We start from the raw sequence: 27180 nt of genomic DNA, 5'->3' as shown, positions 1-27180 counted from the left end.
TTGTATTAAAGAAAAGTCTGGACTACAACATCCATACACTTTGCCCGGACACTGATTGCCATTTATGGTGGGAAATGAGCTGGGGAGTAATGGCGGTGTGCAAACTGCAAAACCACAACAGGACAATGTGAACTGCCATTTGCCAAGCTCCCCAGTTTCACGATCGTCTGTCTCCTGATGTGCTGTAAACCCAAGAGTAAAGACAGACGGACTTTTCCTGGTGTGGTCTGGAATCACTGATTGCTTGTGTATAAAATTATAAGGCTGGAGATGACCCAGTTTGCTGGTCAAATGCAGGGGCAAATCAGGTATATGGACTAATTGACTAGTCTTATTATTTTTACGTTTTTAGTGTTAGTATTGATTTATTGATCTATCAATATGGTTATTTAATTTTTTCTTTACAATCTAAAGATATGCAGGAGTGAGGAGGCTACAAGCAGTAGAAAGGATAAGGCAGGACAAGAAGTGGGAAGTAGTTGGCAGTAGGGAGGAGGGCGAGGGGGAAGCATGCAAAGCAGTGCAAGTTGGGGGATAAGACTAAGCGGGCTGACTGTGGGCAGAGGGAAGAGGTCCTAGGCAAAGTTGTGCTCACTGGTATATCTGTCCCGCTCTGGCCGCAAAGCAAAATTAAAATTGTGCTGTAATTGGATTTGTTTGCTGCGCAGAGAGTGGAAAGTGAAAACAGGACTAGAGGAAGTATATTGGTACATGAAATCTTGTGGCAGCGGACATTCTCCTGTACCACACAGCAAACACCTTGAGCGTAATCGGCCATAGACAACAATCATTCTAGTTTTCATATCTTAAGAATTCGTTTTCTCACTTGGTTGTGATAACACATTATCCCTGCACAGTATAAATTACCGTATATACTCATGTATAAGTCAAATTTTCCAGCACATTTTTAATGCTGAAAAGCTCCCCTTGACTTATATGCCGGTCATTTAAAAAAAATTGTGTTTTTACTTTGCCGGCCAGCAGGGGGCGCAGTTTTTATGCTAGCGGCACCAAAATTTCAGGGTATCCTCAGAAGACACTCCTGATGATACCAGCCAAGTTTGGTAAAGTTTGGTTCAGGGGGTCCAAAGTTATGGACCCCCAAAGGAGGTGCCCCATTCCCCATTGTTTTCAATGGGAGCTATTAGTAGATGGGGCTACTATTTTGAGGGCCCATAACTTTGGACCCTCTGAACCAAACTTCACCAAACCTGGCTGGTCTCATCAGGAGAGTCTCTTTACGATACCAGCCAGGTTTGGTGAAGTTTGGGTCAGGGGATCCAAAGTTATTGATCCCCAAAGGGGGTGCCCCATCCCCCATTGTTTACAATGGAAGCTAATAGTAGATTTTCCATTTCTGATAATATCCCTCTTAAAATCTAAGTTGGGTTACATTTGGACATACAGATGATGATGATGAGGAATCCAGTTTTGAAGGATTTTAACTCTTGTGTTTTAGCTTGGTTGCTGATGGAGCTAAGGTTTTTGTACTTTTAAAGTTATTGAGACCATATTGTTTTTGTTGACTCCCTTTTCCATTTACAGAGCCAGTTTACTGTTTTTCTTTGAAATAAATATTCAAAAACATTTAACCTACTAATGCCTCAATTGATGTAATTTTATTGGTATCTATTTTTATTTTTGAAATTTACCAGCAGCTGCTGCATTTCCCACCCTCAACTTATACGCGAGTCAATAAGTTTTCCCAGCTTTTTGTGGTAAAATTAGGTGCCTCGACTTATATGCGGGTCGACTTATACACGAGTATATACGTTAGTCAGGTTGAGAGGTAGAGAAACTGATAACTGAACAATTAATTTTCAAAATTACAGTAATTGACAAATTACCAGCAACATTAGATGACTTATGTTACCTAGGGAGTACTACTGTTGTGAGAATAACTGGGAGAAATGTTTCTGAAGGTCAGTCTTGTTCTTTTGCTGAATTCTTGAGGATATGTCTTAGGAGAAATTTATTGTCAAACACAGTCAATTATAGCAATAGCAAAGGCACGCATCTCCCTTGCCTCCCTAAAATGAAAGTGAGACATCTCTTGCACAATTTTTTTCCTTACTTAGAGGGTGTGGCTTTTGAAGTTGTAGGCATGCTTTTATTCTCAAGAAACATCTGAATGGGAAAGACGAGACTACAAAGCATGGACCTTGCATGTGCTATTTAATCGGCATAAAATGAAAAATTCAGTACAAGAAGACTTTTATTTTTGGTTTTTCAACTGTATTTGGAAACTAAGTTTTGGGAATAGTCTTTAATTTTTACTTTTTCAGTGCATATCTTTGAAACACACAAGTAAAACAATTTACAAGGCAGAGAAGTTGGTACACAGTTGGTTGAAATCATTGCTTCAAAATACATGACAATATTTTGATGTGAAAACTACTTTATCATGCTCAGCTAGTCAAGCTGTTGACCACTATAACTTGCATGCCTCTGTGCCCAGAGTAGTTTTCTAAGTTGGTTGTGGTTTTCACAGATGAAAATTGGTTGCTTGTCACCGTCTCCCCTCCCCCTATCACCGCATCTCTATTTTTCCTAGCCTACTTTTCTCAGTTGCTAATCATTAAATGCTTTACTTTTTCTCTCATCAGATTTCACAGTGGAATATATTCAGCGTGGTGGTTTAAGAGACCCCTTAATCTTCAAGAATTCTGATGGACTTGGAATAAAGTGAGTATATTTAGGAGTAATGAGATTTCGATGCTAGTGTCAGTGGCCCATAGTAAAATTTCCAAGTCTGTAACATTCTGAAATATACTCCCTACATAGTTTATCCGTGAAATCTAATTCGGGATTGTGATCCCATCCCCAGCAGTTGAGTTGGATGCTAAATCATAACACCTGGAATTGTAACCTGTCCTGTCTGCTGGTATGTTCATTCTGTTACAAAGAGTACTTGGGATTTTCTTAGTCAAATGATTGTTGGATTCCTTAACATAGTAATGATCCTCTGTCCCGCAAAGAAGATTAATGAAATGGTCATTTGAGTCCTGGGCATATACTGTTATATAAAAGGAAGTTGAACCCAACTATTCTTTCAATGGAAATTTAAATTACATATCCAAATTGTTCCTTCAGTCCCTTTTACTATTTGGACTATGAAGCCAAATACAGTTATTGTTTGCTCTACCCATCTTCATTCCAAGATTCATTGGTGCAGCATAACCATTTTTTTTCTTCAAGTTCATATGCCTGGCTATCTTGCTGTAATCTTTCCTCCTGTATAAGTGGAATAACAGCACAAACATAGATGAACAAAAGTGGACCATTGAACTCATGTTAGGGGAGGGGCATTCTTTTATTCCTCCCGCCAGCGGACTGGCCAGTTTCTCCTTCCAACTGTAGAGCTTCCACCAATGGCTGCCTGGCTCATGCAGGTTGGGGGTGAACAGGAGAGTAGCTCCAAATCCCTCCCTGCCCACACACAGTGCTGCCACCTCCATATGCCTGGCACATACTATGGTGACTGTCTTATGCATTATGCTTTTGTGGTGGTAGCAGCCTGTGCTCATCTGCCTGCCCCACAGCCACCCAAAGGGGGTGGTCCAGTATGTTATCTGCATAAGCACAGACAGTTCTCCCTCTGGCTCAGGAGAATATCTTGAGTGTATGATTCTCACCCCTTTGTACAGGGAGGCAAGAACTTTTGTTTTATTTCCTATATCCTGTGGTGGGGAGTCACCTCCAGTTTCTTTTCCTACCTAGCACAGGAATAGATTTCTGTTTTGGCTCCATCATGAGACTTGCCTTTCTACTGTTGTACACTTCTGAACTTTCCTTTCTAACGTATTTTCTTGTTCTCTTACCTTCCCTGTCTATCTCCACCCCTTCAGCTCTGTGATTAGACTAGTTCTAGGGCTCAGATAGGGCTCAGAGATTTTTCCTGTGCTTTCTAGCTAATGGTGGGAAAAGGCAATGGGGCTGGCTTCCTTACAGAAGCTGAAATGGAGGCTCCCCTCACGGCAGCTGCTTCGGAGGTTCAGGGATGAGAACCTACCTATCCAAGAACCAATGCCTCAGTCGACCTGCAGGCAGCTAGCAGTGGCACCAAGCACACAAAGAATAAAGGCCCCTTTCTCTGATCCTGGTGGGCACCAGTTTGCCCTCCACTCAGACTCGGCAGAAGAGGCTTTGGAGTGCTATGGCTGCTTTCACCTTTCTGCAGAGCATTGGCTAAGGCAGGGGTAGGGAACCTGCGGCTCTCCAGATGTTCAGGAACTACAATTCCCATCAGCCTCTGTCAGCATGGCCAATTGGCCATGCTGGTGAGAGCTGATAAGAACCAGACCCTGAACATCTGGAAAAGGCTGGAATTCCACAGGCCTTTGAGGATCCAGCACAGCAGGTAACACTTCAGTGGGTGTTCCTGTGAGTAAATTGCCAGCTGCAAGCAAACCAGCCTTCTTAGCAGAGCAAATGGATTTTATCATGTAAACCTTTAGGGAGGAGATGGCATTCTTCTGCCAGCCCCACCTCTCAGCCATACCATTCCTAATCTCTTGCCCCTCTCCCCCCTTACCTAACCACTACAGGGTGCTATGGATGCCACTTCTTGGGCTACTAAGGCGGGGGGAGGAGGGGTTGCTTTTCCATGGAATCACCTGAATTGGATTGGGAGTCAATGTCCCTTAGCAAGGAGGAAGATAGAGAAGAGGGCAGATTTCTCTCTAATGAAAAGACTACCCCCACTAAAATGCCAGAGCAGTCCCTCATATTTCTTAAATAGGAGGATTGCCTCCTTGCAAAAGCTATGTCTTCCTTAGATCTGCAGAAAATTGCTTCGTAGGAGAAGTCCAGTGTTTCTTAGTCCACCATTAAGCACAAACTGAAAAGTAACCAAGAGTTCTTCCCTGTAACAGAGGAAGCAAAGTATTTCCTTCATCCATTTTCTTCAAAAACCAGCTAAAGAAAGAATGGGCCAAACCAGCATCAAATAAACACTTTCCTGCTTTGTGAAGAAGCTCTGTGCTCGACTGGAATTTGCCAACAATTTCCTACACCACTCCCTGGTGGATGCCACAGCGGCAGCACTACATCTGGTATCACTACTGGTAGTCTGGTATCAGAGGATGAGGAAGGCTCCATCAGGGACACCTTGGTTAGGAGATCCAACTTTGCCTGAAGAAAGCACATGATGCCACAGAGAAAGCATACATCTACTAGATGTTCTGCATCTACTAGACCAGGGGTAGGGAACCTGCGGCTCTCCAGATGTTCAGGAACTACAATTCCCATCAGCCCCTACCAGCATGGCCAATTGGCCATGCTGACAGAAACTGATAGAGATTGAATTCCTGAACATCTGAGCAGCATCCTAATATATAAGGGCAATACAACCTGTCCCATGCCCAACAGAGCATCTATTCAGTCTTTTACACAGTTCCCAAGAGGAATGGGGACTGGTGGGCCATCTTGGACCTCAAGCTCCTCAACAAATTTATCAAATCGAGATGCTTCCACATGGAAATGCTAAGATCTCTCATGGAGGCACTGCAACCTGAAGATTTTCTGTCTTTGTTAGATCTATAGGAAGCATATCTACATGTTCTCCGGTGAGGTAAGAGGACATCGTGATTGGGTGACTCCTACCCCTTTTCTCAAGGAGGCAGGATCAAATTTCTTCACTTCCTGTTTCCTTGCAGCAGGGATCACCCAGCTTCCAGTTTCTTTCCTGCCTAAGACTGGGAGATCACATTAGCCATAGACTCCTGTTACTTCTCGCTTTCTTGCTTCCTTATACAACTTTTTACATCCTTGCCTAATCCTTCTTCAATCTTGTCCTTTTTCATTTTCCCTTCTCCTCTTCCAAGTGCTAGGGTAGAAGAATTGACTGTGCATGTTTAACTTTTGGCACCAAAACTGAAAAGACCATCAAGGGTAGACTCAAGGGGAAATAAAGAGTTCTTTCCTCATTCAGAAGCAGAGCCAAAGACCTTCCTTCTACCTGAATTCTTTGAAAGGCACATAAAGAAAGAGTGGATTAAACCCACCTCTAATAAACAATTCCCAACCTTTACAAAGAAAATGTATGCCTTGCCAGAATTTGTGTACAAAATGCTACAGAACCCCTGGTAGTCAGTTCTGTAGCCACTATTCAGTCCAACAGCCTTTTATCACGCGATGGGAAAGGATCCCTTAAGGATCCTTTAAACATATGTTCTGAATTGTCCTTTAAAAGGGCACATGAAGCCACCAGCATGGCAATGAAGACCATGGCTACAGCCTTCATAGTGGCTAGAACAGGGGTAGGGAACCTGCGGCTCTCCAGATGTTCAGGAACTACAATTCCCATCAGCCTCTGTCAGCATGGCCAATTGGCCATGCTGGTAGGGGCTGATGGGAATTGTAGTTCCTGAACATCTGGAGAGCCGCAGGTTCCCTACCCCTGGGCTAGAACAACCATTGTCTGGCTCCGCAAAATGGTACAACTGATAACAGAATCAGAAAAGAAACTAATGAAAGGTGTATTCAGAATTGTGAAGACCTCCACTTTCATGGTTGATAGATTGATGCCACCCTGGATTCACTGATATTTTCTTCCAGATTTCTTTAGCTGCCAGGTTCAACTTCTGACTTGGATAATGGCAAGCGGACCTTCACTCAGAATCTATAGTTGCAGGCTACAACTTTCAAGGCGACAGGCTCTTTGGGGAGCGAGTCCTGGTAGACACCAGGAATAAAAAGAAAGCTGATTCATTAAATCAGACCGAAAGAGACCTAGTTCCTCCACCTTTAGGACCCATATATTTTTTCCCAGAGCAACCAGGAATAGAAGGAAGTCAAGCTGGTCCCAACTCAGCTCCTTTCAGAGATGATCTTCATTCAAATCTTTCTGGGCCAGGAACAACAAATCAGATCATGACAACCCTGTAGGCTCATAGTTTCCCACTTGGAGACTTCATACCATTCTGTCTCCCTTGACAAAGGCACCCTTTGACCCGATTCAGTCAGTTCCATTGAAATGGCTTCATAAAGACTCTCTTCCTTCTAGCTATCACATCAGCCAGGAGAGTCTTGGAACTTGGGGGCCTATCCATTAAGCTGGAACTTTGCATATTTCATCCCAACAAGATGATCTTAAAGGACCGATCCAGCATTCAAACCTAGGGTGGCTACCAATTTCCACATGCAACAAGAGCTTTTCCTTCCAATCTTCTCTCCTAATCTTTCTCACCCAAGAGGGAGCCTCTGGCACAATCTGGATGTTTGTAGGTCTCTCAAGATCTTTATCCTTAGATCTCAACCAATTAGGAAATCGGAATTCCTATATATCAACATATGCCCCCCAAATATGGGCAAGCCCATGTCAAAGGCTATTGTTAGCTCCATGCTTAAAAACTATGTAGCTGAGGCATATAGAGCTTCAAAGATAGAGATTCCCTCAGGGATCACTGCTCACTGAATCCATAGCTCAGTTACCAACATGGCCCTAGCCAGAAACACCTCTGTAGAGGACATTTGCAGGACATTTGCCACATGGTCCTCAGTGTCTACATTCATTAGGCATTACAACTTTAATTCACTTCATGCAGCTGACGCTGCCTTTGACAGACACATACTTCAACACATAGTGGAAGTTTAGATAATGACCCACCCTAAGGACACTGCTTTGGGAGGTCCCAATCAAGATGTCCTCCTGCCTCATTGATGAACGGACAATTGGATACTCACTGTGAATGGTCCTTCTCCTATGAGGTCAGGAAGACATCTTGGCCCTCCCAGTGTCATAGTCTCTCCCATAATTACACAATCTAGGGTTATGTTCATTAGGGTTACTGCTATATTCTTCCCTCCAGTAATTAATATTCTGTAGTTTGGTATAAATGTTATGCATCAGTTAAGTAGGTTGCAGGTTATGTGTTTGATCAAGATACTGCTGAGCAAAGCCTTGAAACTGAAAGTTGATAGATACCCACCACAAGGAGACAGGAAGTGAAGAGATTCAATCCTGTCTCCCTGAGAAAAGCTGTGTGAATCACCCAGTCAGAATATCCTCTTGACCTCATGGGAGGAGGACCATTCATATTGAGTATCCAACAGTCCATTCCTGTCTTAATGGTGCACAGAAAATACCTCCAGTTTACAGCCAAGGAGGACCACTTCCAATTTAAGGACCTTCCTTTCAGCCTGTCAATTGTGCCCAGAGTGTTCTCCAGGATTCTCTTATCCCCAGTAACATCACTCAGGCAGCTCAGAGAACTCACATATCCTTGCCTCGATGACCTTCTCATTAGGGAGAATTCCAAGGCAAGGACCATCAGAGACATGCACACAACCATCTGTTACCTGGTAGAACACGGATTTCTTGAATCTCCAAAAGAGTTCCCTGATCCCAGTATGACACCTAGAGTATCTGAGTGTCATGGTAGACTGTCAAACTGGCTGCCTCAGTCATCGAGAGCAGGCACTCCGTGTTAATGCTCCAGGCCAAGCTAATAGACACACTCATAGCCTCTAGAGACTGCATTCAGTGGACCAGATTACACGCCAGCTCTCTTCAAAGATTCTTTCATCCTTTTCAGTTGGACATTATGAACAAATGAAATCAACCAGTGACCATCCCTCTAGAGGTCAAGACTTCATCCTCAGGTGGACAAGCAGGGTGAACCTGCTTCAAGGGAAGATGTTCATTTTCCAAGATCAAATCCAACTGTTCACTACCACAAGCCTAACAGGATGGGGAACATTCCAATAAATCAGTTGGAAATCCAGGCCATTTTCTTGGCAATCTCTCATTTCAGATCCAACCTACAGGGTCAGAACCTACTTGGTGGGAACCGACAATATCTCAACCCAAAATGTACACTAACAACCAGAGAATTTCCAGGTCATTGAAGCTACACTCTAAGGTGGTGAAGATGCTGAAATGGTCAAAATCCAACCTAGCCTCCATACAAACAGAGCACATCAAAGGGCACTCAACATGACAGCAGTTTGTTTGAGCAGGAGAATGGTTCTGGACTCCAAATTGGCCCTGAAGAAAGCACCTCTCGAAAATTCATGACTCACTTTGGCCAGCCAATTCTGGATCTGTGTGCATTTCATTGGAATGTGCAGCCACACAGAATCTACATCAGGTATATTCACAGGCAGAAGGAACGGATGCTCTCACCATCCCTTGGCTACAGCGTCTTCTTTATGCCATTCCACCAACAAGAGTAGTGCCAAAAGAATAAGAAAATAAAAATGCTGGAAGCAGTGGTCATAGTGATAGCACCTTACTGGTCTCAATGGCCATGGTTCTCCTCCCTTCAAGTAATGGCAGTAGCTGTCCACTTTGCCTACTGGCAGAACTGAACTTCCTTCAACAAGGTCCTGTGCTACACCCACACCTCTAGTGTCTCAATTTGACCATGTGACTATTGAATTGCAGAATTCCTCAAACTGAAGTACTCCTCGAATGTTGTGGACATCATTCTAGCATCATGCTGGCCATCTACCACATGTATATGTAACACTGGTGCCAACACAGGAACACATGTATGTATAACACTAATGCTGTTAAAACCAAGTGCCTCATCCATTCTAGAGTTATCACACAATGGCCAATCATTTGGTCTAAAAGGCTTGACCTTGAAACATCAGATAGCAGCCTTGGCCGTATCACAAAGTATCACCAAACACCCTCACATCCAAAAGTTTCTTAAGGGAGTTATTCAGAGCAATCCATCTCAGGGTCACAAGTTACGTACATGGAGTCTACGCTTGGTTCTCACAACACTGACTAAGGCACATTCGAGCACATACAGGAAACGCCTATGAAGTGACTACAAATGAAAACGCTCTTTCTCATGGTAGTTACATCAGCACATAGAATTTCAGCACATTCAAGTCCAAACTGTTCCTTTCAAAAATATACGGTCATCTTATGAATCAACCCCCATTTATACCAAAAGTGGCATTGAGATTCCACGTGTCCCAAGAGCTCTGTATGCCACCCTTCTTTCCAAACGCATCTCACAACAAGGAGAGGGTGTGACATACACTGGACCTATACCAAGTGCTTAAGGTCTTCATCAAAAGGACAAGGGACCTTAGTTAATCTGACACCCTGTTCACTTCTGTTACCCCTCTCAATCTAGAGAAAGCCATGTCTAAAGCAGCTATTGGATCTAGTTTAAAGGCATGTATAACTGAGGCATACAAATTCTAAAGGTTAAACATTCAGTGTCACTGCACATCCCATTTGCAGTGCAGCTAGAAATGCTGCACTAGCAAAAATGCAACCTTACATAAAATATGCAGGACCACTACATGGACCAGCATATCTACTTTTGTAAAGCATTACAAACGCTCAACACATATATTCTGCAGAGGCAGCCTTCAGCAGAAGAGTTCTGCAACATGTTCTCAAACAAAAGATGATGACCCTTCCTGTATTCAGGGATACAGCTATGGGAGGTCCCACTCAAAATATCCTCCTGAGCTAGAGGATGAATGGCCCATTGGATACTCACCTTGAAGTGTCCTTTTCTGGGATCAGGAGGATATCTTGATTCCTCACTAGTCATCATCACATCATCACTCATTGTTTTCCTAGTTGTTCAATGAAATATTCTATTTTCTGTAATATCTCTTCTGCTTCCTATTTGGGTCGTTGTATGTTGTTATTGTTCACATTTAAGGTATAGTTATAGTGAGTTGTTCAGCAAAACTGCTGCAGAAAGTATCCAAACTAGAGAAGGTGATTCCCACCCCGGAATACAGGAAATAGAAGAAAAAGTTCCTGCCTCCCTGTACCAAGGGATGGGTATCACCTACTCAAGATGTCCTCCTGATCCCAGAGGAGAAGGGCCCTTCCTGGTGACTATTCAGTGGGCTGTCTCCCTCTCTTAGGGGGCATTTAAGTCTCCCTTCATTTTAAGCGTCCATTCCCCCTATCTGAACTTGAGCCCATTCTCTGTATGTATTGATCTGCATTGGGGCTAGGTTCACCATTACATGTAGGATGTTCTACAGTTTGTATTAGTGTAGTCTCCTCTGCTGCTATAGGTGAATAGTCTAGCTCCTTAATCAGAGGCTTAGAGTAGTGAAAAGGGCATGATGTAATGTAGAACTTCCTCGTTCCTATTGCTAGCGCAAAACACAAGGTTATGGGGTATTGTAGTCTTACCCACGAAGCCCCAATGAAGAGACGAGACGCGGAGATTTCATTGGTGGAGAGGGCCAGCAGCAGGAAGTGCGGGATCCCGTGATCCTGGCAACTCTGCCGTGCGCTCGCCCCTCACACCTTTTATTAGGGTTTCAATGGGGCGTGTAAAGGGGTCGGGAGAGCGGGAGATCATCATGTGATGCATGATCTCATCGGGCTGCTACGTGCGGGAGGAAGCATCCGTGTCTGGGTCTAATCTTCACCTGAGGGCAGGAGCCCTTTTGTCCCTTTGTATGGGACACCTGGTGACCGCAAGTCAGGCAGTTCATGACCCGTGACTCATGGGGGAGCGGGGGTTGGGGGAGCGTGCGCGCCCGGAAGGCCGTAGCCGGCACCGGCATGCCTGGCGCTCCTTCTACGGTTCTGCTGGGTTCGCCGGCTCACCCCTACATCTCCCCGTTTCTTATATTTTAGGAGGGAAGCCGAATTAGTTGGGGCAATTTAGGGGGATGCTTGCGTCCCCAGGGACCTGCTCAAGCTGGCTGAGCTGTTTGTGCAGTATGAGGACCTGGTTGCGTCGTAGGGGAAAGTCAAGGGGTTTCTTACAAATGTTACAGGCAAAGGCAGATCCACACTGAACAAGGCAAGATCCAACAACAAAGCATACAATCAGACCAATGAAGAATTGTACAATAGTACTTAACCATCCCCCCAGCAGCCAGCTCCAAAGGGCTGACCACCAGTGAGGCAACACATCGTATTTCAGATTAGATACAACATCTTGTAACTCACGAACTTTCATATGAATCAAATGGGAATTATCAGAGAGATTAAAACAACACATATTATGTACATTCTCACAACCTTGGTGATGTAGTAATAACAAATAATAGCGGCATGATTATCTAAAGTCACTTGACGAAGTTCTTGTCGCTCGGAGGCCAGAGCATCCAGAGCGGTGGAGGTGGAATTAATGGACTTCGCAAGGGCACAGGCCAGCCGGCCAATAGTCTTAGCGTTATAGGTGGCGAGCCCTGGGACTCCCACCAGGGAGGTTGCGAGGGAGACGTACTCGGCTTTGGAAAGGGCAACCGCGTCACTCCGGCAAGAAGGGTCGAGGGAAAGAGCGGAGCAGCGACGGCGTTTGGGCTCCCGGGGGGGAGCCTGGGGCAGGACGATGGTAAGGCGGCTAAGGCAACAAAGAGTCCCGGCGGAGAGGCGAGCGGGGATGTAGTTGAAGGTTCTCTCCCCGCAAGTCCAGAACCAGCCCTTAGGGAGGAGGATGTTCCCATATATGGAGGGAATGTCCTCAACATGTGTGCAGTTCCAGTTGGCCGAGCCGGTGACTGGGCTCGGGCCAGTTTCCTGTCCCGCCACATCAGCAATGCGGGTGCAAGTGTTGGACTCGTGGTTGGCGACAGTTTGGGTGATGAGAGAGAGGACGCCGGCGGGATAGATGAGGCATTCATGAAAGGGCTCATGCCGGACTCTTCCAGGAAATCTCCAAGGGCTTTGCAGACAGGGAGTAGGCAGGAACTTAGCAAGCTTCCCACCCCGAGATATTGGCCCAGGCAGAAGGATGAAACGTTGGCAGTGGCAGCGAACCACTCCCAGATGTTGACTTGACTGAGCTCCAAGAGAGGGTGACCGAGCGTCACCGGCAAGAGGCAGCAGAGCAGGCAGATGATGGTGACTGCGGAGTTTGCGGTGATGATCGCAAAGATGTGTGCCTCGGGTGTCTCGGGGCAGCCTTGCTGTTGCAGCAGCTCTCAAGCTTGGCCGGTTGTTGCCTTGACATCTCCCCAAGTCATCTGGGTCCTCGAGTCGTTCTGGCGCTGGCGGCGGTTCCGTCGGGGCCACAGGACCGGATTTTCCAGGGAGATCCGCTCCATCTCCGGGATCGGGTTGGTTTCCTTCTGGTGCCATTCCATGGGTTGGCTGGACATGGCGAAGCTGGAATCCACTGGGGACCTGTAGGGAGAGGGATTGAAGCATACCCCCTTCCCCAGGTTATGAGGGGGCCGGGCCCCGCCAAGCTTGGTCTTGGCTCAGGTGGGAGTGGGCCTGAGGGCAGGTTTGAATTGTCAGCAATTTCAATTTCAATTCTGCAGGGGGGCAGGCCACGGAGGCCCCACCTACTCCCCTTTCTTTAATTTGTTTGGTCATGAGCAGGGGGTACGAAGGGCAGGCGACTCCTATGTGGAGTTGGCTTCAAAGACGTCACAAGAATGCGTCGGAGCGAGGGTCCGAACCCCCAAGAAGGGGGGGGCGAGTGGACCGTTGAGGAATTGTGGGTATGCATACTTAATTTGCAGGACAAAGGGACTTTGGAGGTGCGTTTAGAGAAGGGGATGCGTCAGAATAGCAAAACAATCACACACTTGGGAGTTGGTCTCTGGGACAAAGGACTGGGGGAGGCTCCACCCTTAGGCAAATATGCTTACCGTGATCGCAGGGGTTGAGGCAGACATGGCGTTCAGAATTTGAGTATCTTGGGGAAATGCCGCCCGCCGAAACCACTCCTTAAGGGGCGGTTTCGGCTAAGCGCCTGGCCTTTGACATTGTATTGATATAGCTGCCAGGCGCTGGGCAACCACAAGCCAAACAGGTTTGTGAGTGAATTTGGTGCGGCAGCCCCTTTTTTAACCTGGGGCCTGTCCTGGCAGTGCTGCGGTACCAGGATGGGCCCAGATTTTAATCCAGGGAGGGCCAGTCAGCCAATTGGCCCTCCCGCCTTTGCTGGTTGAAAAAACAGAACGAGGTGAGAGAGAAAGAGGGTGTTCCAGAGCGGGGGCTCTGGGGTGGAGGTAGAAAACACAGTCAGAGCTGGGGGGTGGGGATCTCAACGTGGCCAGCTGTTATCTGTTCTTCTGGGTAGCGGCCATGGCGGGAATGGATTTATCCATCCCAGACTAGAGTCGTCTTTACTTGACTCATGAGATCCCTTCCCCACAAGTTAAGATGGATATCCAAAACGATGGGGCGGACTGTGAGCTGTCGCTCAAGCCCTGGACTGCGGACTGTGAGCGGGCGGGTGCTCCATCTCGCGGTCTGCTTCCCCCCCACCCCCCAGATGCGCGGGCAAGCCTCGGTTGGCCACTGATCAGGCCACTCGGCTGCTCTGATGACGGTTACGTCGGCGCCGGTATCCACAAGTCCCTTGAATGGACACCCTTCTATAGTGAGCTCCAGGTACGGGCGGGAGCTACTGATAGGCGTTTCTACCGCCGCCACAGTGGTGCCGGCTGTGCCCCGATGGCGATTTGGGCTCGTGGCCTTTATTGGATCGGCGGCAGGCAGCGTGTGGGGCAGGAGGATCAGCTGTGCGCAGCTGGTCCCGCTGGGCAACTCCTGCGGGATGTTTGTCCATACCTGAATGTGAACGGCTCCTTGGTGTGTGGAGTCAATGACTCCCGGGACGACAAACAGTCCCTGCTCAGCAGCGGAGGCTTTAGGCAAGATTAACCCGACGGCTTCTTGGGGAATGGGATCGCTGTACTGGGTTGGAGCAACGAGGATCTCATGGGGAAACTTGAGGGAAAGAGGTTGGGTGCAGGAGAGAGAGATACCTCTGGGAGGAGGTGGTTTGGGTTCAGGCCTTGGTTCCCGGGGCTGGTTTAGTATTCTCCTCCTTGGTCCTGGGCTGGGGAGAGGCCCGGGTAAGAGTTTCCCGATGGGCACTCGCTCCTCCAGTGAAAGCCCTCCCAGCATCGGGGGCATCTGGTCCGGGGCTTTCCTGGGGGCCTTCGTCTCCCAGGGGAGAACCCCCCCTCCGTCGGGGTTGTAAGCCCCCCCACCGGGCAACCTACAATCCCTCCGGAACTGTCCCCACTTGCCGCAGTTGAAGCACTCGTCTTGGGGCTGTCCCCGGGTGGTGGAGAGTGCTGCGGCTAGGAGGCTGGCCTGATGGGCAGAAGATCCGATATCCTGGCAAGCCTTAAGCATGTCGGCCAGCTCGGGGTTCTTCCCTAAGCCCGTGATCGCCCTGCGGCACTCAGCGGAGGCGTTCTCTTTGGCGAGGCACATGAGGAGCTCATGTTGGGCTGCATCGTTGTCAACTTGTCTCTGCAGGGCCTCCTGGAGCCTGTTCAGGAATTCAGCGTAAGGCTCCTGAGGCTTCTGCCGAACGTTGGAAAAGCTCTGGGTTGGCTGTCCGGCAGCGGGCACTCTTACAAACGCCTTGTAGGCGCAGTTAGAGGCAACCTTAAGGGTGGCCTCCGGCAGGACGACCTGCGCATTGGGAAGGGTGAAGCCTTCGCAGCCATAGAGCTGCGCGGCAGTATAGGCACCGCCAGAGGCTGCCCCTCTGCTTATGCATTGTTGGCGGTATTCGCTTTCCCAAACAACATATTGCGCAGGGTTCAAGAGCATGTGAAAAGTGGTTTTCCAGACCTCCGGAACCATTATGTGATTCCGTATGACTGCTTCCAGCATGCCTCTCACATAGGGGCTGGTGATCCCCTCGTCCCGTATTGCCTTGCGGAGCTCTGTGAGAACGTTATAGCCTATGGGGCGATACTCGATGACTCGCTGGATGACACCGTCCTCCCCCACGTGGTCAGTGTAGTGGGCTGGGCAGACGGCGAGGAGGTCGGCATCGTCTTCCGTCAGGGTTTCCTTCCTCTGCAGATCGTGGGTAATACGCTCTGCTAGAGTTTTGAAACTCGCGCCATTACGTGGCATTGACGGAGGTGCGGTGGCTTCAGAAACGGGAGGGGGAAGCGGAGCAAAAGGTGGAGCAAAAGGAGGAGGCGGCAGGGCCGCGAGAGCAACGGGAGAGTTTGAAGCAGGAGTAGGACGAGGCGTCCTGCTTAGTGGATAGCGAAAGTTCCGGGCTTGAACCTGTAGGTGCAAGATCAACAGGAGGGCGCTCCCTGGCAAAGACACCATGGACCTGCAGGCTGATGGCGACATAACACTGTCTCCACATCGAAGTTGCAGCGACATCGTCGCGCGAGGCTCTCTGTGCAGAGTCCGCCCGATGCTTTTCCCAGTCCTTTAGATTGAATGTCCCCTTTCTGGGTACCATGGACATTGCCTATCAATCTCCTCAACCAATTGGCGCAGCTCCTCTCTTTATGGAGACCCTGCGGCGTTTCGCTGGCGCTTTCAGCTTCGCTAGCGTGCTTGTCAAAAGCCGTTAGCTTTACAAAGCCCATGCTTACCGGTGATTAACAGACAAGAGAGTGTCCTAGAACGCGAATCCCTGGATCGCGCCGATCCAGCGGATGGTCGGTACCGAGGGTGGAGTCCTGGATCGTCCGATCCAGCGGACGATCGGTACCGAGAAGCCCTTTCCCAGGCGACGGTAAGTCACGGCGGAGGTTCGAGGATTCCCGGGTTTCGGCACCAGCTTGTAGTCGTACCCACGAGGTCCCAATGCAGAGACGAGACGCGGAGATTTCATTGGTGGAGAGGGCCAGCAGCAGGAAGTGCGGGATCCCGTGATCCTGGCAACTCTGCCGTGCGCTCGCCCCTCACACCTTTTATTAGGGTTTCAATGGGGGCGTGTAAAGGGGTCAGGCAGACGGGAGAGCGGGAGATCATCATGTGATGCATGATCTCATCGGGCTGCTACGTGCGGGAGGAAGCATCCGTGTCTGGGTCTAATCTTCACCTGAGGGCAGGAGCCCTTTTGTCCCTTTGTATGGGACACCTGGTGACCGCGAGTCAGGCAGTTCATGACCCGTGACTCATGGGGGAGCGGGGGTTGGGGGAGCGTGTGCGCCCGGAAGGCCGTAGCCGGCACTGGCATGCCTGGCGCTCCTTCTACGGTTCTGCTGGGTTCGCGGGCTCACCCCTACAGGGTATGTTGAAGGTTTGTAATATGTGTAGTGGAATAGAAAATATATCTGCCTTTGTGAAGGTCCTTGCCTGTGTGATGTGTTCTGGGTCTTTAAAAGTCAGTATTGGGATGGCTGTTGTATTGCTTGAGTGAAGCGGTAGACTAGCAGACGCATTGTCAGGCAGTAGATATGATGCATCATATCCTTTCTAAGGGCTAATGATTCAGTTAAGAAAAGAATCTCACAGTCAGTGATGGGAGGCCAAGGAGCTAGGGTATATGAATAGAGAATGTGTTACTCACTCTTAAACATTTCGCAAATTTGCAGTACATCGATGGAATAGATTAGTTTATATTTGAAATTATTCCATAAAGTTGGGGGAAGGAGACTTTGGGTATGACTCCTCATGTAATGTGTTTTTGTTTGCAGAATGCCAGATCCAGACTTCAGTGTGAGTGATGTACGACTATACGTAGGTAATTATGTATTCACATTTTATGTCACTCATGGTATAGGCTATATGTATAACAGCTAGTATACCAGCTAGAACCAAGAATTGAGTTGGTTTTGATTAAAATGTGGACATGTATAAAATGTAGACATCTACATTGCAGAAACACAGTTTGAAATGTATTGATATTAATGACCAAAGACTCCTAAATCAAAAATTGCTTTGGCTGGGTGCTCTGCATCCTGCCCCCCTCATGTCCCTGTCCTAGAAGGATGTGTGACTGGCCTCAACCAGAGCCAGTGATTTCTGCCCAGTGACCGGAGCCAGTTTTCTGCCCTGGCTCCTGCCTAGTCTAACTCTCTGTCAGTGGATACCAGGGCCTTGCAGGACCTTAAACAGTTCTGCAATGCCTGTAAGACAGAGATGTTCCCCCAGGCCTTTGATTAAGGCCACACATTTATTCCAAATTTCATCTGCCGGCCTTCTGACAATTTACCACCTATGTGCTTCTGTCATCTAGTGCTGCCCCCTATTATATTATTTTTCTCCCACACTAAGTGGGCTCTCAGTGGAGGTGAGTTCGGGAACTTTCATAGGTATAGGTTTTTGTTCACCTTCTGTACTTTGTTGGATGTTAAATGATTTCACAGACTGTTTTAAATATGTATGTATGCTGCCCAGCCTTGGTCGGGAAGGGCAGGATGCAAGTCAAATAAATAAATCAACCTTCCTGCATTTACTCAGATGCAAGACTAGTTTCTTTGTAGATATGCCATCATAAAAAGAGGGGCTAATTTTTAAACTCATGTACAAATTAGAGTTGAATCCAATGATACAAAGTATTTTGAGGTATAAATTTTTTAGAGTGTTCCTTTCTGGTAAATACAGCATGTATCTGTCCCAATAGGGAGTCGGAGGATGGTGGATGTCATGGATGTGAATACCCAGAGAGACATTGAGATGACTATGGCACAATGGGCACGCTATTATGAAACTCCAGAGGAGGAACGTGAGAAGTTGTATAATGTTATCAGCCTGGAGTTCAGTCATACCCGGCTTGAAAGCCTGGTACAGAGACCAACAACGGTCAGTGAGTTCTCTTTCTTCCTCTGGCAATGTCACTATTCATTTTCCATTTCGCTCAAACAGGTGGAAGCTGTACATTTTCACTTTTCAGAGTACTTTCAGTAATTCCCACCTACTTAGCTTAATTTCAGAGATGACAGTAGCTAGTCAGCTTATAAAATTGTTTCCTATTCCATAATAAATATGCATTTGACTTTAAACATCTAACTGTGGCTTAAATATGAATTTCTCTTCTACATTGAGGGTTATTGATAGGTTAAGATCTGGGATAAAATGTCAATAAAGTTATTAATGCTAATGTAATGGTAAATGGTAGCATGCTATTAGAAATTATATATAACCAGTTCTGCAGTATAAATTAATATAAATGTAAGGTGGTAAAACCTGTTTCACCAGTAGCAATAAACTTCATTAGAAATTAGCTTGTGCTCAAGGAAAAAAGAGTAAAGGATCTGTGTATGACTTCAAGCTACCCTGATAGTCTGATACCATTGATGGAAATTTTTGTTCTGTGCCATTGGTTCAAATTCCTCATGTTGCTCTCCATATTTATGTTGCCATTTTTAGCTCATATGCTCAGCATTCAGGCTTATGAAAGTAGTGGCTTGCAAAATTAAAAACAAAACATTTAAGATCTGTAATACACATTATTGCATGCTGACTGGTATTGCTTCCTAGACGAATTAAGGACATAAGAGGAGCATACTGGATCAGGCCAGTTTTTCATCCGATCCAGCATACTGTTCCACACACAGCAGCCAGCCTTGGAGGACCAAACAATCCAGGCATAGAGACCAAGACCTTCCGTTGCTGCTTTCTGCCAGCACTGGTAGTTAGAGTTTTGCTGCCACTGTGCCGGCCCTGGAGGGTCCTTTCAGTCACATGGCAAGTAGCCATTTTTAATTAGAAATGTCAAAATTTCAAACCATAAATGAGTGACTAATCAAATACTTTCATGGTGATCATAAATATCTATATCCAGTTGTAAGAAGAATGAAGAGGAATTATTATACATTGTAATTATACATCCAGAATATCAATTATCCCTTAACTTTCATTAATACCTTAAAATTGTTCCTTGAGCTCCTTTTGGCTTGACTCTGTTCCAGTAACTTATAAACAGGCACTAACAAAGAGAACCTTTAGAAGTTATTTTTCCACATTTCATCTGTTTACAGACTACTATTATAAAAAATCATAGCTCACCAGCATTTTCTAAGCCACATATCAATAGGTACATATTAGATTGCTTCTAGTATTTTGCAACTAGTAATCTGATTTGTCAACCACAACCATACTTTTTTCTTTATGATTTTTCCATTTGGCCAAATCGAATCAACATTGGATTACATTTTGCACAAGAAGCTGCTCAGTATGTATTTGACTATAAATCCTTTTCCAAAATTGATTAAAAATAGAGCAACTCCACCAAATATGGAGAAAATATATTTTCTTTTGTCAGCAATTCTAACCTTAGTCAGAAATATTAACAACAGATCTGGAGTATGCCATCAAAACAATTTCAAACTATTTTTTCTACTTACATTAGTAGAAGTAGTCCATATATTCATTAATTTTTTTCCTACTTATTGGTTTAGATTTCCTGTGTTAGATCTGCCAGCCATTTTGCTCTATAGGCAAATTCCTTCATACCTAGCTCCTGCAGTATATCATAACATTTTGCCAATAGCCCTTCTGATGGTCTGGTATGTGCCATTAACTTTTCAAACTTGTTTAAAGTTCTAAATATGTCAATTTTGGAGAGCTAAATTTTGTACAGAATATTTATTTGCTGGTGTAGAAATTTCAGTGGCTTATCCTTTATTATTCCCTCTGCCTATTCCCAAGAGGAGGAATCAATAAAATCACTTAAACTTTCTTGTGTCCATGTTGAGAAGGTTTCAGTTTGCGTTCTCAAAATGTTTGTTGTAAATGAAGTGGCATTAATGGGGGATAGCCTGGTAAAACTGATGTTTGATGTTTTATTTGTTTCATGTTTTATATTTTTTCCATATTGCTGATAAAGAGAACCTGGTTGAATCAGTCTTAGAATGTAATTTTCCATCTATCATCACTTTTAGCCAGATCTACGTTGTCAATGGAATTATTAGGCCTGTTAGTTCTAGAAGTGTACCAGATCTTCTGTTTGTTGCCCTTTAAACCCTTGGTGATCTTCTCCTCTGTGAATGTGTCTGACCTCCTTTTAAAGTTATCTGTGTTCATGGCCTCACTACCTTCCCAGCAGTGAATTCTACAGTTAAATTACTCACTGAGTAAAGGAGTATTTCATTTTGTCTGTTCTAAATCTATTTTCTGCACACTATGCATAGTTTGATAAACCTCTATCATGGCTCCCATTAGTTATTCTTTTTCTAGACTGAAAAGTCCCAGACATTCCAACATCCTAATCATCTTGGTTGCCCTTCTTTGTACTTTTTCTAGCCCTGCAGTATCTTTTTTGAGATATAGTGACCAGAAATGCATACACTATCCAAATGAGGTCACAGCTTAATATGAAGTCATTACAATATTGGCCATTTTATTTTCCCTTTTCTAATAATTCATATCTTGGAGTTTTCCATTTTTACCACTGCCATCCCTTGGGTTGACATTTTTATCAACCTTTTGACTACAAGATTTTCCAATCTGTCACAACCAGTTCAGACCTCATCAGCCTATACTTAAAGTTAGAATTTTTTGTTCCAATATGCATCACCTTACATTTGAACTTCATTTACCATGTTGTTGCCCACTCACCCAATGTAGAGAGATCTTTCTGCAGTTCTTCACAGTCTGCTGTGGTTTTCATCCCAAATAGTGTTGTATCATCTGCATGCTTGGCTACAATACTGCTCAACTCCATTTTCAAATAACAGATAAATAGCACTACTCCCAATACTAACCCTTGTGGGACCATGCTGCTCTCTTATCTCCATGGCGAGTACTATCCATTTATCCCTGCTTGTTTCCTTCTGATTATCCAATTTTTAATCCATAAGAGGACCCATCCTGTTATGCTGATAGTCAGAGGCGTATCTAGGCAAACTGGAGCCCAGGGACAAAACCTGAGTTTGCCCCCCCCCCCACACCGTATGGACGCCGACCCTCCCCCACCATGACCAAACAATGGTTTTTGCACCAGCTCACAAAATACCACTCACCCCCAGCAAAACATACATGGCTCTCTCCCCACCAACTCTCTTTCCTAATTTTGTTCTCACACCAACCCTATGAGGTAGGTTGTTAACCTGAGAAACAGCTCCAAGCCAGTGCAAATGGATATTAAGCATGTAAACCTCTCACAAATCACCCCCAGCAAAACATTTACCAGTCAGCATCATCTCTCAAAAAACACCTCCAGTGGAATCCTCTCCCAAACAGCATCACTTTCAATGGTGTTTAAACTAGGGAGTCCAGATTCTCCTTTTAAATCCACCTTAAAGGGAGAATCTGGGGTCCCAAGTTAAAACAACATTGAAAGTGAAGCTTTTTTTGTGGGTGGATTCTCCCCCACCCTGAAACAGCATCACTTTCAATGTTTAAACTGGGGGCCTCAGATTCTCCCTTTAAGTCCATGCCAAAGGGGGGTGGATTTAAAAGGAGAATCTGGGGAAATTTGGAGGGTGCCTGCTGTCAGGGGTGCAATTGTTAAGCTAGCAGCACCAACATTTCAGGGTATCTTTAGGGGACTCTCCTGAGGATACCACTCAGGTTTGGTGAAGTTTGGTTCAGGGAGTCAAAAGCTATGAACCCTCAAAGGTGTAGCCCCCATCTCCTATTAGCTCCCATTGGAACAATAGAGGATGGGGGCACTGCTGATAGCTAAGTTTATATATGCCACTGCTGATAGCTAAGTTTACTCAGGAATCTTTGAGGCATCTTTTCAAAAGTCTTTGGGATGTCCAAATATATGATGTCTACCAGCTAGGCCTATCATATGCTTGGTTTTATCATATGCTTGGGTCACCAGAGAACTCCAAAAAGTTGGTGAAGCAGGACTTCTCTTTGCAGTGATAATGGAGGGACAACGTATTGACTACTTCATTGTTTTTGAATAAGGTACACTTGATATCTGGCCATTGCAAGGGGATGAATCCTGTGATCTGTCAGCAAAAGGTCCTGATGGTATGCTTTATGGCATTCATTCAGTTAATTTTTGAGACAGTACTGTGTGGTGTTACTTTCATATTTATATGGAGCAATAAGGTAGTTGCAGTAATACTAGACTGTAGTTTAAAACTGGAAGTAAAGAGTCCCTGCTTGTAGTCGTACCCACGAGGTCCCAATGAAGAGACGAGACGCGGAGATTTCATCTGGTGGAGAGAGCCAGCAAGCAGGAAGTGCGGGATCCCGTGATCCTGGCAACTCTGCCGTGCGCTCGCCCCTCACACCTTTTATTAGGGTTTCAATGGGGGCGTGTAAAAGGGGTCGGGGAGAGCGGGAGATCATCATGTCCGGGGACTCCCACCGGGGAGGTCGCGAGGAAAACATATTCGGCTTGGGAAGGGGCGGCCGCGTCGCTTTGGCAGGAGGGGTCGAGGAAGAGAGCGGAGCGGTGACGGCGTTTGGGCTCCTGAGGCGGAGCCTGAAGCGGGACGATGGAAAGACGGCTAAGGCAACTATTAAGATCCATGAGGGGGTGACCGAGCGTCACGGCGGCCAGTGGAGAGCAGCAGGAACTTAACAAAGCAGTTGAAGTTGTGGCTTTCGTGGAACTCTTGCAGCAGTAAATCAGCAGAGGCGATCAGTGTGTGCCGGAGGAGTCCTTACGATGCCCCCGTGGCGTTTTCTGCGTTATAGCCCGATAGCTCTCGAGCTTAGCAGTTCTCGGTCCTGAAGTCCCTCCAGGTCGCCCGGGCCTTCCGGCTGTTCCGGTGCCGGCGGCGGCTCCGTCGAGGCAGGCGGCGGGAGTTCTCCAGAGGGAGTCCGGCTTCACCTCTGGGTTTGGTTGTCTTCTGGGTGCTGTCCCATGGGCTTTGGCAGCGGACACTTGGCTGGGCTGGGATCCAGAGAGTGACCACCTGTAGGGAGAAAGGACTGAAGCATACCCCCTTCCCCAGGTTATAAGCGAGGGCGCCGGGCCCCGCCATAGCTCTGATCTGGGAGGCTGGTAGCGGTAATAGACCTGGGCGTGGGGAGGAGGCTCCTGATTGCCTAAAGTGCCTACTCACGGGGGTGATCTGCTGCCCGGAGGAGCCAGGAACCAAGCAAAGTTTAGGTGATTGATGGTAAAAATAACGCACTTTGATACCGTTTGCTGGATGAGCCCTAAGTTGGGGGGCCACCTATTCCCCTTTCTTTTAGTTTGTTTGGCTAAAATTTCTTTGAAAGAAGCGGTTGGCTCGATTCGAGTGATACAGCCTGCAATAGCCAGTGCTGTTACCTAAAGGATTCCAGGTGTGTCCAACACTATTCCCCAGTTGGTGCAAAACTGGAGCATGTGCAAGCGGAGGAATTAAAGCGGAGTGCATTGTCAGTTTTTTAGAAGGCCCGAAGAGGAAGCCCCATAACTGTGATACGCGAAAGAAGGTCGTTTGGAAAGAACGTGGTTGGTAGTTTCCCCGCAAAGTGGTGTGGCCCAAATGTACCCGGAGTATGTGTCTGTGGTTACGTGTAGGTGTTTCCATGGAGCCAGAGCTGGGAACATTGTTACGTCCATTTGCCACAGTTGGTTGGCCAGACTTCCCCGTGGGTTGACTCCCAGGTCTGAGGAGGAGCCGAGGCGTGAGCACTGGGCACATGATTTTACGATAGACTGCGCCTGGTTGAGGGGGATGTGACATGAACGAGCGAGGGCCTTTGCGCCCTGATGGAAGAAATCATGAGATTGAAAAGGATCCGAAAAAAAAAGAGGAGGGAGAATGTGCTTAAGGTGGCGTCGATCCGCATTTCGTCCGAGTTCCCCTCGCTGAGGGGTCCTGGGAGCGGTGTGTGGCTGCGCATGTGGCCCACAAAGTAGCTAGAAGTTCTGGATGCTAGCAAGTTTTGCAGCGTTAGAAAGAGACTCATGAGATTTGGGTCGTTCCGGGGGGCGACGTAAGCCCCGGGCAGGTAGGTGATCACATGTGCTACATATTGTGAATCGACCAAGAGGTTGAAGGACTGGGGGAAGGTTTGAAAAGCCAGGATGGCCGCAGCGAGCTTGCTCCGTTGAGCTGAGGCTTGGGGCGGCGTGTAAGCCGTCTGCCATTGCCCGTCTTGTTGAAAGGCAATGGCACCGACACGCTTGCTGCCGTCGGCAAAGACTGTGAGAGCGTCCCGGAGCGGCATAGAGGCCGCTAGGGGTCGGACTGGACAAGGGTTAGAATGAAGGAGGGTAAAGCGTGGGTCTGGGGGAAGATGAAAGAGGATTTCTCCTACGAAACCCTCCAAGGCCAGCTGTAAGGAAGAGGAAGTGTTCCAAAGGTGTTGGAAATCTGTTCTGTTAAGAGGTACGATGATTTTGTCTGGGTCCCACCCGACCATTACCAAGGTGCGTTGGCATCCTTGGTTAATAAGGTCAGCGTAGAGCTGGCCCGGGGTAGAAAGATTTCTGGTAGGAGCATGGGGCAAGTATAGCCATTCCACTAAGAAGGTTTGAGGGGGTTTTGTGTATCCCAAGACTCCGGTTGGAAGAGAGGGGGTGTTTAAGAGAAAGAGGCTGGTCGGAGGACTTCGATCCACCCATCGGCGAGCCAGGACCTCCTTTATTACTTGAAAAGCGTTTCTGTGTTTTTGAGTGAGCTGGATTTTGTCGGGGCCTTTGGCGCGGAATGCTTGCGAAGAGGGCTGAGTAGGGAGGTGGTGAGGGCGAAGAAGGGACGAGCCCAATTGAGGGTCCCGAGGAGCTGTTGCAGCTGAAGAAGTTTGGGTGCGTCTGGGATCTGCAACTCCGGCAGGGTGGGAGCGGAGTAAGAGTGGAGGAGCTTATGCCCTAGGTACAGAAACGGCTCCTTCCGTTGCACCTTTTCGGGGATGATGTGTAGACCGGATTGTTGTAACGTGTCCGAGAGCAGCGCCATCCACTGTGGAGGGATTGTGGGTGCAGCGACCAGGATGTCATCCATGTAATGGATGATTAGGGCCTCAGGGGTCCTACTGTGAAATGAGGCCAGGGCGTGGTGAACAAAGTACTGACACAACGGGGGGGGCTGTTGAGCATCCCTTGGGGCAGAACCTTCCACTGATATCTGGCGGTAGGCTGCTGATGGTTAAGAACGGGCACTGTGAAGGCAAAGAGGGATGCAGAAGAAGCAGTCCTTGAGATCAATGACCAGGACCTGATACTCAGAGGGAATGAGATTGGGGTTAGGAAGGCCGCACTGAAGGGGGCCCATGGGCTGAATGCACGCATTTACTGCTCTCAAGTCCTGGAGTAGCCGCCATCGGCCGTTTTTCTTTTTGATCACGAACACGGGGGTGTTCCACGGGGAGGTGGAGACCTCAATGTGGCCGGCCGTCAGCTGTTCTTCTACCAGCTGGTGCATGGCGGCTAGCTTTTCCCTGGGTAGCGGCCACTGTTCCACCCAGACAGGGGTCTCCGTAACCCACGTAAGGGGGAGAGCGGTGGGGGCGGGCCTACTCATCTCAGTCACGGGTGCTTCGACCTGGCCCTTGGGATTCCCCCCCCACGAGTCGATGTGAACGCCCGAAAAAACGCGGCGAACTGTGAATTGCCGCTCGAGCCCCGGGTGTCGGTGGGGGCTGCCAGTGGACGTCCTTGCGGCCGCTGCAGTGGCGCTGGCGGGGCCCCGGTAGTCACCGGGGCTCGTGGCTTTTATCGAGCCGGCAACGGGCAGCTCGCGGGGCAGGAGGGTCAGCTGGGCGCGGCTGATTCTGCCGGGTGGCTCCCGTAGGGGGCTCGTCCCCACCAGGCTGCGAGTGGTTCCCTGGGCCATGGAGTCAGCGTCCCCTGGAACGACAGACAACCCTTGCTCAATGGTGGAGGCCTTGGGCGGAGCTAACCTGACCTTTTCCGGGAGAATGGAATCGTCACACTGGGCTGGGGCGATGAGGACCTCACAGAGGGGGGTTTTTTTAGCGTGGGCCTCAGTTCTTGGGGTCGCCTTAGTACCCTCCTCCCTGGCCCTGGTTGGGGGGGGCGCCCGGCGGACCCTTTTCCCGGGGACCCTCGTCCCCTGGGCGCGAACCCTCCCCCGTCAGGGTCGTAGGTCCCCCCGCCGGGCAGCCTGCAGTCTCCCTGGAAGTGCCCCCGCCTGCCGTAGCTGAAGCGTCCGCCTTGGGGCTGCCCCCGAGCAGCAGAAAGTGCCGCGGCTAAGAGACTGGCCTGATGGGCGGAAGACCCGATATCCTGACAGGCCCTGAGCATGTCGGCCAGCTCGGGGTTCTTTCCCAAGCCCGTGATTGCCCTGCGGCACTCAGCGGAGGCATTCTCCTTGGCGAGGCGCTGGAGGAGCTCGCGCTGGGCTGCGTCGTTGTCGACCTGCCTCTGTAGGGCCTCCCGGAGCCTGTCCAGGAACTCAGCATAAGGCTCCTGAGGCTTCTGCCGGACGTTGGAGAAGCTTTGAGTAGGTTGTCCGGCAGCGGGCACTCTTAAAAACGCTTTGAAAGCGCAATCGGAGGCGACCGTAAGGGTGGCCTCCGGCAGGACGACCTGTGCATCGGGAAGAGCGAAACCCTCGCAGCCATAGAGCTGTGCGGCAGTGTAGGCACCGCCAGAGGCCTCTCCTCTACTTATGCATTGCTGGCGGTACTCGCTCTCCCAGACAACATACTGCGTAGGTTCAAGAGCATGTGAAAAGTGGTTTTCC

At 47.9% G+C, this 27180-nt stretch overlaps 1 protein-coding gene across 10 annotated transcripts in view; it reads left to right on the top strand.

The window, feature by feature from the left end:
- The window catches only part of KDM2A (lysine demethylase 2A), a 73804-nt gene that overhangs the window by 17159 nt on the left and 29465 nt on the right, over window positions 1-27180 (top strand). For all 10 annotated transcript variants that reach the window (XM_048483547.1, XM_048483552.1, XM_048483551.1 and 7 more), the window contains exons 5-7: window positions 2607-2685; window positions 17323-17369; window positions 18252-18430. In XM_048483547.1, the coding sequence (XP_048339504.1) occupies window positions 2607-2685; window positions 17323-17369; window positions 18252-18430 (305 nt within the window). The remainder of the gene's footprint in view (window positions 1-2606; window positions 2686-17322; window positions 17370-18251; window positions 18431-27180) is intronic.

Source organism: Sphaerodactylus townsendi, linkage group LG02, assembly GCF_021028975.2.
Source record: "Sphaerodactylus townsendi isolate TG3544 linkage group LG02, MPM_Stown_v2.3, whole genome shotgun sequence".
NCBI classification, from domain to species: Eukaryota; Metazoa; Chordata; class Lepidosauria; order Squamata; family Sphaerodactylidae; genus Sphaerodactylus; species Sphaerodactylus townsendi.
The sequence above is the reverse complement of the archived record's forward strand: the minus strand, read 5'-3'. Positions and strand labels throughout refer to the sequence as shown.